Here is a 10,419-nt window from a genome sequence, read left to right on the forward strand (position 1 = left end):
CTGTCCTTGGTAAATATGTTCCATCAGTTATTTTTATTTTCCCTTCTTCCTGTATACGAACGCATGCATTCAGACACACACCAACAAATATACAGACATTGAAAGAGTATAGAGAGAGAAACATGGCTTTGGTGTCACCTAGTGGAAAAGTAAAGTTTTGCATTTCAGATGATAGGAAATGACGCGTCCCAGTTCCCACCAATCAGCACTCGCAGCGCAGAATTCGAAAGTCAACCAGTAGAGAACGGATTTGTGGCTAGTTATTTGACTATGTTATGATAATTTCTTGTGAAATATACTGATTCTAATTACATTTCACTGTACTGTTTATAACTGAGGAGGTAAGTCAACATTTAAAACGTCAGTATATGTGATTTTACGCAGTTTATTCCACGTATTAGCAATGGAGACGCTGCTAGCGGAGTAGCTAGCGTAGCAGATCAACAACAACATTCAACCCCGAGGACGGGTGTAACGTAGACATGTCATACTCTCTTGTGTTCTGCCAGTTACGTACAGCCATGGTGAGGGAACGGGGCCAGAAGAAGTCTTTCCAGCAAAGCCTGGGTGACATCAAAGAAAAGATGATTGAGAAGAGGAACAAACGCCTGGCAAGCGCCTCTGCAGGCAACAGGGGACGGTCCAAAAGGATCAACAGAACCAGTGGTAAAATATTCACATAATACGCCAACCAGTATCATGTTGAAGATGGTAATGTAAACTTAAGCATCATGGTAGTTAACAACCTAAAATCTGGTCAATTGGACGTAGGTATACCTACTAGTTATCTAGCTAGCTACTATAGTAATTTCACAACTCATATGGTGGTTAACCTTTGAAGAGGAGTATATCTCAGCTAGCTCCATCTTCTCTCTACAGCGGGCAACGTGAAGCCAATTGTCCTGAAGAACGTGCAGATCAATAACAAAGCACTGGCTCTGGCCCTGCAGGCAGAGAAGGAGAAGGTGAGGCAGGCCAACGGTATCATCCTACAGATGAAGAGGGAGCAGCAGGCCCTCTTCCTCCACCTCCTCATGCTCAAGAAGAGGCTCAAAGATCAGGAGGCGCAGGCCAGTAATGTACAGGTATGAAGCAGCCTGAATTAGAGGTTGACCGATTAATCGGAATGGCCGATTAATTAGGGCTGATTTCAAGTTTTCATAACAATCGGAAATCAGTATTTTTGGGCGCCGATTTTGTCGATTTAAAAAAAAATATATATTTTTTTTTATATATCTTTATTTAACTAGGCAAGTCAGTTAAGAACACACTTATTTTCAGTGACGGCCTAGGAACAGTGGGTTTAACTGCCTCGTTCAGGGGCAGAAAGACAGATTTTCACCTTGTCAGCTCGGGATATTCAATCTTGCAACCTTACATTTAACTAGTCCAACGCTCTAACCACCTGCCTCTCATTGCACTCCACGAGGAGACTGCCTGTTACGCGAATGCAGTAGAAGCCAAGGTAAGTTGCTAGCTAGCATTAAACTTATCTTATAAAAAAACAATCAATCATAATCACTAGTTATAGCTACACATGGTTGATGATATTACTAGTTTATCTAGCGTGTCCTGCGTTACATATAATCGATGCAACACTGGGGGATGATTTAACAAAAGCGCATTTGCGAAAAAAAGCACAATCGTTGGACGACTGTACCTAACCATAAACACCAATGCCTTTCTTAAAATCAATACACAGAAGTATATATTTTTAAACCTGCATATTTAGCTAAAAGAAATCCGAGTTAGCAGGCAATATTAACCAGGTGAAATTGTGTCACTTCTCTTGCGTTCATTGCATGCAGAGTCAGGGTATATGCAACAGTTTGGGCTGCCTAATTTGCCAGAATTTTACGTAATTATGACATAACATTGAAGGTTGTGCAATGTAACGGGAATATTTAGACTTATGGATGCCACCCTTTCGATAAAATACGGAACCGTTCCGTATTTCACTGAAAGAATAAACGTCTTTTTTTCGAGATGATAGTTTCCGGATTCGCCCATATTAATGACCTAAGGCTCGTATTTCTGTGTGTTGTTATGTTATAATTAAGTCTATGATTTGATAGAGCAGTCTGACTGAGCGATGGTAGGCACTACCATCGTTTTGCCAGCAGCTCTTCGCAATGCTGTTTATGACTTCAAGCCTATCAACTCCCGAGATTAGGCTGGTGTAACCGATGTGAAATGACTAGCTAGTTAGCGGGATGCGCACTAATAGCGTTTCAAACATCACTCACTCTGAGATTTGGAGTGGTTGTTCCCCTTGCTCTGCATGGGTAACGCTGCTTCGAGGGTGGCTGTTGTCGATGTGTTCCTGGTTCGAGCCCAGGTAGGGGCGAGGGGAGGGACGGAAGCTATACTGTTACACTGGCAATACTAAAGTGCCTATAAGAACATCCAATAGTCAAAGGTATATGAAATACAAATGGTATAGAGAGAAACAGTCCTATAATAACTCCAACCTAAAACTTATTAAGTGGGAATATTGAAGACTCGTGTTAAAAGGAACCACCAGCTTTCATATGTTCTGAGCAAGGAACTTAAACGTTAGCTTTCTTACATGGCACATATTGCACTTTTACTTTCTTCTCTAACACTTTGTTTTTGCATTATTTAAACCAAATTGAACATGTTTCATTATTTATTTGAGGATAAATAGATTTTATTGATGTATTCTGTATTGTTGTAATTGTCATTATTACAAATAAATGTAAAAATCGTCCGATTTAATTGGTATCGGCTTTTTTGGTCCTCCAATAATCGGTATCCGCGTTGAAAAATCATAATTGGTCGACCTTTAGCCTGAATAACTGATTGGGTCAAAGAGTAACTGAGTAACTGCTATGAGTAACTGCTATGGGTGTTTTTCATCACAAAGTTGTTCACTTCCTTTCCTCTGCCCTCGTGTGTGTGTGCGTGCACGCGCATGCGCGGCTTAGACTGGACCTGCACAGCTCGTTGCTGAACCACCAAATCCAGTGGACACCTCCAGGTGAGCTATTCAAATATCATATCAACTGAATGCATCATATTTCTCACAGTCAAAGAGCCACTGTTTAATGTCCAGTGTGCTTCATCCCATCTGTCACCTTGTGAATGTCATCAATTCCTCCCTGAAACTTTTCCCTTTTTTGTTCCTTTTGTGCAGGAGAATTCAAAGCCAAGCTGCTCTGGAAGATCCTGTGGAGGACGAAGCTCCACTCTCACCCATCAGCTCAGGTATATGAAATGACATTTACCAGACAAAGCATTCTTACAGATTTGAACTGTTAGGGCTTTCACTCCAGAATTGTGACATTACTTTGGATAATTAGACAGAAAATCACAACAACAATGTGCGTGTCTGTTAGGATGTGTCACTTTTAATGAACCACCCATGTTGTTGACAGACATTCATTCCCCTCTCTCAGAGCCTCAGTTTCCTAAAGGCGTGGGACAAAGCGAAAGTGACGGGCAAGTGGCGTTGCCAAAGACAGTGGCTGTGAGAGGTCGCCGGGTGGAAGGCAGAAGGAGGCGATCTGAGCATGTGCGGAAAGGGCGCCGTTCCTCGTTCTATGAGCAGAACCACAGCGCCCCTCCAGAATCTCTCATACAGAAAAAGACTGAGGTCGTAGTGGAGAGCCTGGTTCTAAACGCCAGGAGAGGCCAGAACCACATACAGGAAGTGAAGATGGAGAGAGGCAATCCGATTGGCTCAGAGGAGTTCCAGCAGCACTTCACCCCAGAGCCCCCGGCTAAACCAGCATATCAACAGCAGCAACCCCGGAACAAACAACAACAGGCCCATCCACCGTGGCCTAAGCCCGAACTGGCTGCACGCAAGCAAGAGAGGGGCCTCAAACCGGACCGCCCCCCTCTGAAGAAACCCTGGGAGACCTCTAAACCCAGAGCCCGGTCCAAGAGCCGGGACCGCTCAGCCACACGGTCCAGAACCAGGGTGGCCTCTGCTGCACCTCTCAACACCTCCCTCAACACATCTCAGGGATTCAATGACACTTTTGACTTTGACTGCGAGGACGGGGTACACCTCACCCCCTTCAAGGGTAGCGGACCCAAGGATAACCCCCGAGACACACCCATACAGGAGGTGGAGAGGGGACAGAAACAGAACCCGAAGAGGACTCTGTCGTCATCTGAGTCTAGTTCATCTTCGTCTTCTGAGTCAGAAGACAGCCCCTACGTTCCTCAGAAACGGAAGAGACGGAGCCCCCGGGACCGGGCCAAGCCTGCCCTCGCTCTTAGAGCCAGGGGTCGACCCTGCAAAGCAGCTACAGACAAGGAGAACGGCCCCCCATCCAAACCAGAGTTGTTACATGGTGAGCATTTAACTGTTAACGTAGACAATTAGGATGACTGTCTTTGCAATTACTAATCAGGTACCTTGATGGTTGCTCTGAAGCATTGCTGTAAATCTTCACCTTGTGTCCAGGTAGCATAAAATTATAGTAGGCACAGATGTAGATATGAGGGCTTTTTCTATAGGTTTCCACATATTCTGATATAGAAGAGGATAAGCTATTGTATCTGTTTAAATAGTTGTTCATCTCCTGTGTCTAGCAACCAGAATGGAGGTCTGTTCCACCCCTGTGGTCCTTGACAAACAACTCAAGGAGGAACCAGAAAGGAGCCAGAGCTCGATTTGGATACAGCCGTTGTCTCTGGTTGCCATGGATGTTGCCTTAGATGCTAGCTTGTCTGAGTTAGAGGGTGGTCCCTACGTTCCTAAAAGCCGTGGCGTACGAAAGACACAGGGCCACCCAGAGCAGGCCAAGCCCACCCCCACTCGCAGGGGACGGCCCTATAAAGCAGCCAGAGACAAGGAGAACGTCCCCCCTCCTAAACGACAGTTGTCACGTGGTGAGCAATGAACAATGTACAGATTTATACGTGCAGTTATAGGAAAGGATAGGTCATGTGTTGTATCTGCTGCTTATCACCTGTGTTTATCCAGTCACCAGAGTAGAGGCCAGTCCCACAGCTGGGCCCGCTGAGGTCCCTGAGACAGAAGTCCAACTCCCAGAAACACCTGGGAGTGTCTTTGTTGACAGTCCTGGTCCAATGGCAGAGCAGGGTCTTGAGGGACACCCAGGTAAGTGGACATGCTAGGAATGGTAGATAGTCTATTGCCATGACTGAGGCGTCATCACAAATGGCACCTTATTCCCTATGTAGTGCACTATATGCAGTTGATGTCCGAAGTTTACATACACTTAGGTTGTAGTCATTAAAACTCGTTTTTCAACCCCTCCACAAATTACTTTTTAAAAAACTATAATTTCGGCAAGTCGGTTAGGACATCTACTTTGTGCATGACACAAGTCATTTTTCCAACAATTGTTTACAGACAGATTATTTCACTTATAATTCACTGTATCACAATTCCAGTGGGTCAGAAGTTTAAATACACTAAGTTGACTGTGCCTTTAAACAGCTTGGAAAGTTCCAGAAAATTATGTCATGGCTTTAGAAGCTTCTGATAGGCTAATTGACATAATTTGAGTCAATTGGCGGTGTACCTGTGGATGTATTTCAAGGCCATCCTTAAAACTCAGTGCTTCTTTGCTTGACATTGTGGGAAAATCAAAAGAAATCAGCCAAGACCTCAGAAAAAAAATGATATACCTCCAAGTGTGGATCATTCTTGGGAGCAATTTCCAAATGCCTGAAGGTACCACGTTCATCTGTACAAACAACAGTACGCAAGTATAAACACCATGGGACCACGCAGCCGTCATACCGCGCAGGAAGGGTATGTGTTCTGTCTCCTAGAGATGAGCGTACTTTGGTGCGAAAAGTGCAAATCAATCACAGAACAACAGTAAAGGACCTTGTGAAGATGCTGGAGGAAACAGGTACAAAAGTATCTATATCCATAGTAAAACAAGTTCTATATCGACATAACCTGAAAGGCCGCTCAGCAAGGAAGAAGCCAAAACCGCCAAAAAAAAGCCAGACTATGGTTTGCAACTGCACATGGGGACAAAGATTGTACTTTTTGGAGAAATGTCTTCTGGTCTAATGAAACAAAAATGCGACTGTTTGGCCATAATGAACATTATGTTTGGAGGTTATAGGGGGAGGCTTGCAAGCCGAAGTACACCATTCCAACCGTGAAGCACGGGGGTGGCAACATCATGTTGTGGGGGTGCTTTGCTGCAGGAAGGACTGCTGCACTTCATAAAATAGATGGCATCATGAGGGAGGAAAATTACGTGGATATATTGAAGCAACATTGTCAAGACATCAGTCGGGAAGATAAAGCTTGGTCGCAAATGGGTCTTCCAAATGACCAATGACCCCAAGCATACTTCCAAAGTTGTGGCAAAATGGCTTAAGGACAACAAAGTCGATGTATTGGAGTGGCCATCACAAAGCCCTGACCTCAATCCTATAGAATATTTGTGGGCAGAACAGAACTTAGAACAGAACTGAAAATTGCCCCAACTTATTGTGGGAAGCTTGTGGAAGGCAATCTGAACCGTTTGACCCAAGTTAAACAATTTATAGGCAATGCTATCAAATACTAATTGAGTGTATGTAAACTTCTGACCCACTGGGAATGTGATGACAAATAAAAGCTAAAATAAATAAATCTCCCTACTATTATTCTGACATTTTCACATTCTTAAAATAAAGTGGTGATCCTAACTGACCTAAAACAGGGAATTTCTACTAGGATTAAATGTCAGGAATTGTGAAAACTGAGTTTACATGTATTAAGGTGTATGCAAACTTCTGACTTGAACTTTATATAGGGATTAGGGTGCCATTTGGGACACAAGTGAAAAGTTGTAAATGATGATGGTGGTTGTGTTCTAGAGCAACACAGACAAGATAAAGAGGAGGCTCTGCTTCCTGTCACTCCAGGAGTGGAGGAGGAGATGATGAGGATCGGCAATGTCCTGTCTGGTTTCAGGGACTCCCCCCGTGAGTCTCCTGGGATACCGACCAGCAGCACCCCCCAGAACCACATCTCACACATCCCCAAAACATGCAAGAGGACAGGTACAGTCCGGTTAGCTGCTTAGGGAATGTTAATGAATGATGCTAAATCAGTGTCCTCTTATTCTTTCACACTACACTTACAGTACCAGTTAAAAGTTTGGACACGTCTTCTCATTCAAGGGTTTTTCTTTATTTATACTGTTTTCAACATTTATTTTATTTTTATTTTATTGTTATAATTTTTTATTCAATCTTTATTAAATTAGGCTCTAACTGCTAGGCTACTTGCCGCACATTGTAGAATAATAGTGACGATATCAAAAACTAAGACGTAAAACATGGAATCGTGTAGTATCCAAAAAAAGTGTTAAACAAATACAGATTTATTTTATATTCTTCAAAGTAGCCACCATTTGCCTTGATAACAGCTTTGCACACTCTCAACCAGCTTCATGAGGAATGCTTTTCCAACAGTCTTAAATGAGTTCCCACACATGCTGAGCACTTGTTGGCTACTTTTCCTTCACTCTGTGCTCCAAACTATCTCAATTGGGTTGAGGTCGGGTGATTGTGGAGGCCAGGTCATCTGATGCAGCACTCCATCAATCCCCTTGGTAAAATAGCCCTGTCACAGAATGGAGGTGTGTATTGGGTCAATGTCCTGTTGAAAAACAAATGATAGTCCCACTAAGCGCAAACCAGATGGAATGGTATATCGCTGCAGAATGCTGTGGTAGCCATGCTGGTTAAGTGTGCCTTGAATTCTAAATAAATCACTGACAGTGTCACTTGCAAAGCACCTCACACCACACACCTCCATGCATCATGGTGGGAACTACACAGGTAGAGATCATCCGTTCACCTACTCTGCATCTCACAAAGACACGGTGGTTGGAACCAAAAATCTCACATTTGGACTCATCCGACCAAAGGACAGATTTCCACCAGTCTAATGTCCATTGCTCGTTTTTCTTGTCCCAAGCAAGTCTCTTCTTATTGGTGTCTTTTAGTAGAGGTTTCTTTGCAGCAATTTGACCATGAAGGCCTGATTCATGCAGTCTCTTCTGAACAGTTGATGTTGGGATGTGTCTGTTACTTGAACTCTGTGAAGCATTTATTTGGGCTGCAATTTCTGAGGCTGATAACTCTAATGAACTTATCCTCTGCAGCAGAGGTAACTCTGGGTCTTCCTTTCCTGTGACGGTCCTCATGACAGCCAGTTAACTCTAATGAACTTATCCTCTGTAGCAGAGGTAATTCTAATGAACTTATCCTCTGCAGTAGAGGTAACTCTGGGTCTTCCTTTCCTGTGACGGTCCTCATGACAGCCAGTTAACTCTAATGAACTTATCCTCTGCAGTAGAGATAACTCTGGGTCTTCCTTTCCTGTGGCGGTCCTCATGACAGCCAGTTTCTTCATAGCGCTTGATGGTTTTTGCGACTGCACTTTAAGAAACATAAGACCTTCATGTATTAGGGAAATGATGGACTGTCATTTCTCTTTGCTTATTTGAGCTGTTCTTGCCATAATATGAGCTGTCTTTTACCAAATAGGGCTATCTTCTGTATACCACCCCTACCTTGTCACAGCACAACTGTTGTGTCCACAAATGAACTTTTAACAAGTCACACCTGTTAATTGAAATGCATTCCAGGTGACTACCTCGTGAAGCTGGTTGAGAGAATACCAAAAGTGTGCAACGCTGTCATCAAGGCAATGTGTGGCTACTTTGAAGAATCTCAAATATAAAATAGATTTTGATTTGTTTAACACTTTGTTTTTGGTTACTACATGATTCCATATGTGTTTTTTCATAGTTTTGATGTCTTTACTATTATTCTACAATGTAGAAAATAGTTGTTGTTTTTTATTTAAAAAAAACATGGAATGAGTACGTGTGTCAACTTTTGACTGGTACTGTATATGTTAAACATGAGCAGTGTTCTTCTCTGAACAATATTTGGCGGTATCTTAATCTCTCATCTCATTCCTCCACCACTGTCTGAACCAATGTTTCACTACTGTCAATATCTACCTAAACTTGATACTTTCCTCCCAACGTTTCTGCACTGAAAACTCACTTTGTCCTCTCACCACAGGTGGGCTTAGTGTCAGAACTGGGCGGGGCTTCAGTCTGAGTGATGTGACCAATCTTACCCCTGCAGCCTATCGGAAGTTCTCTTTAAAGAGCTCCCGCCCTTCAGACCGATGTCCCACCCCTGTCCCCGGCCGCAAGAGGCGGTCCACGATGACAGTGGACTACAAAGAGCCATCGCTGCACGCGTGAGTATTAAAGTGGAATTCCAGGGGAATTTTTGAAATGTGTGAGATTCTTTCTTGGTTTACTGCTCAAATGTTTTTTGAAAATGACAACATGTAACTCTTACAGAGCGTAACACTCTCCCATTAATTTAAATGAACGAGTGAAAGCAGCAGCAACTAATTTGCGCTGGCCAAAGCAACAGTACACAATGTGGAAACCGATAAATAACCTATTGTTTCTGTAATGCCCCAGTGTTGCTCATGCCAGTCATTTTTGATGAGAATCTCTCTCTTTACCACCATCTCTTATCTCGCTCTTATTTGCTGTCCGCCAGGAAACTGAGACGTGGAGACAGGTTCACAGACACCAAGTTCCTCCTCTCTCCCGTCTTCAAACAGAAACCCAGGAAGTCCGTGAAGACTCGGCTGTCGTTGGAGAAATACAACGAGTCATTTGTGGGATGTCGCTGACATGTCTTCACATTGAACACACGTTTTACCCATTCAAGTTAGTTTGAGAGGATTTTTTGTTGTGAATACTTACGTCAGTGTCCCACATGTTAATTGTTTTTGTCCAATGAAATGGAGGACAGCTTTGTGTCGATTCTTTGTTGTTCATATGCTGAATTTAGCCAAATCATCATGGGCATTGGTGACATTCAATCAAATCACCCAAAAATGTGTTCTCTATCTCGATGACTGTATGGATTGTTGTTAGCCACCCATAGAGGGCAACATTAGATCAATATTCTGGGAAGACGTCACCCACAACATGTACCTTCATCTGGTTGTATTCAGTTCGCTGTTGTAAATGCAGTATGTGTATTTTTAGCTTGCTTTTTCAAGATCTTTGAATATGTATTCTCTACATAACCCTGTTTTCATGTAACATGTTTTGATTTTATAATAAACTTTCAATCCATAATTCCTATTCAGCTGAGTCGTTATTGTCATGAACACATTTGACTCAATGATCGTGATAAGACAGAGCGTCTGCGTGAAAATTCTGTCACAAGTCACAACCATAGTGACAAGTGTGTTCTCCAAGTGGAATGTGAACAGGTCCGTTGTAAGGATGTGTATTTCTACTTTCCAGAGCTCCTGTCGTCTCGTAGGAGCATGGTGGAAGGAGCTATAGGATGGGCTCGTTGTAATAGCTGTAACCGCTAACTAGCTAGCCGCACCACATCAGTTACACTCAC

The 10,419-nt window shown here is 43.1% G+C and overlaps 1 protein-coding gene across 5 annotated transcripts; it reads left to right on the plus strand.

Annotated features, from left to right (window-relative positions):
* The first annotated feature begins 221 nt into the window (after nt 1-221).
* sgo1 (shugoshin 1) lies at nt 222-10,142 on the plus strand. 5 transcript variants are annotated; one of them, XM_064983098.1, is made up of 12 exons: nt 222-341; nt 510-666; nt 880-1,085; nt 1,433-1,465; nt 2,949-3,001; nt 3,158-3,228; nt 3,399-4,325; nt 4,567-4,866; nt 4,961-5,098; nt 6,829-7,014; nt 9,055-9,238; nt 9,553-10,142. In XM_064983098.1, exons 2-12 carry the CDS (start codon nt 522-524, stop codon nt 9,686-9,688), a joined length of 2,379 nt encoding a protein of 792 aa, XP_064839170.1. In that variant the 5' UTR covers nt 222-341; nt 510-521; the 3' UTR covers nt 9,689-10,142. The 5 variants fall into 5 exon arrangements, with proteins under 5 accessions (XP_064839170.1, XP_064839175.1, XP_064839172.1 ...); XM_064983103.1 differs by having other exon boundaries at nt 9,121-9,238; XM_064983100.1 differs by having other exon boundaries at nt 3,420-4,325.
* Nucleotides 10,143-10,419: the final 277 nt, after the last annotated feature.

Source organism: Oncorhynchus masou, chromosome 13 (assembly GCF_036934945.1).
Source record: "Oncorhynchus masou masou isolate Uvic2021 chromosome 13, UVic_Omas_1.1, whole genome shotgun sequence".
Taxonomy (NCBI): Eukaryota; Metazoa; Chordata; class Actinopteri; order Salmoniformes; family Salmonidae; genus Oncorhynchus; species Oncorhynchus masou.

Coding starts and splice junctions, on each gene's coding strand:
- sgo1 (XM_064983098.1), top strand. CDS start 522: ATGGTGAGGGAACGGGGCCAGAAGAAGTCTTTCCAGCAAAGCCTGGGT. Junction 4,867..4,960: donor TAAACGACAGTTGTCACGTG/GTGAGCAATGAA, acceptor GTGTTTATCCAG/TCACCAGAGTAGAGGCCAGT. Junction 9,239..9,552: donor AAAGAGCCATCGCTGCACGC/GTGAGTATTAAA, acceptor GCTGTCCGCCAG/GAAACTGAGACGTGGAGACA.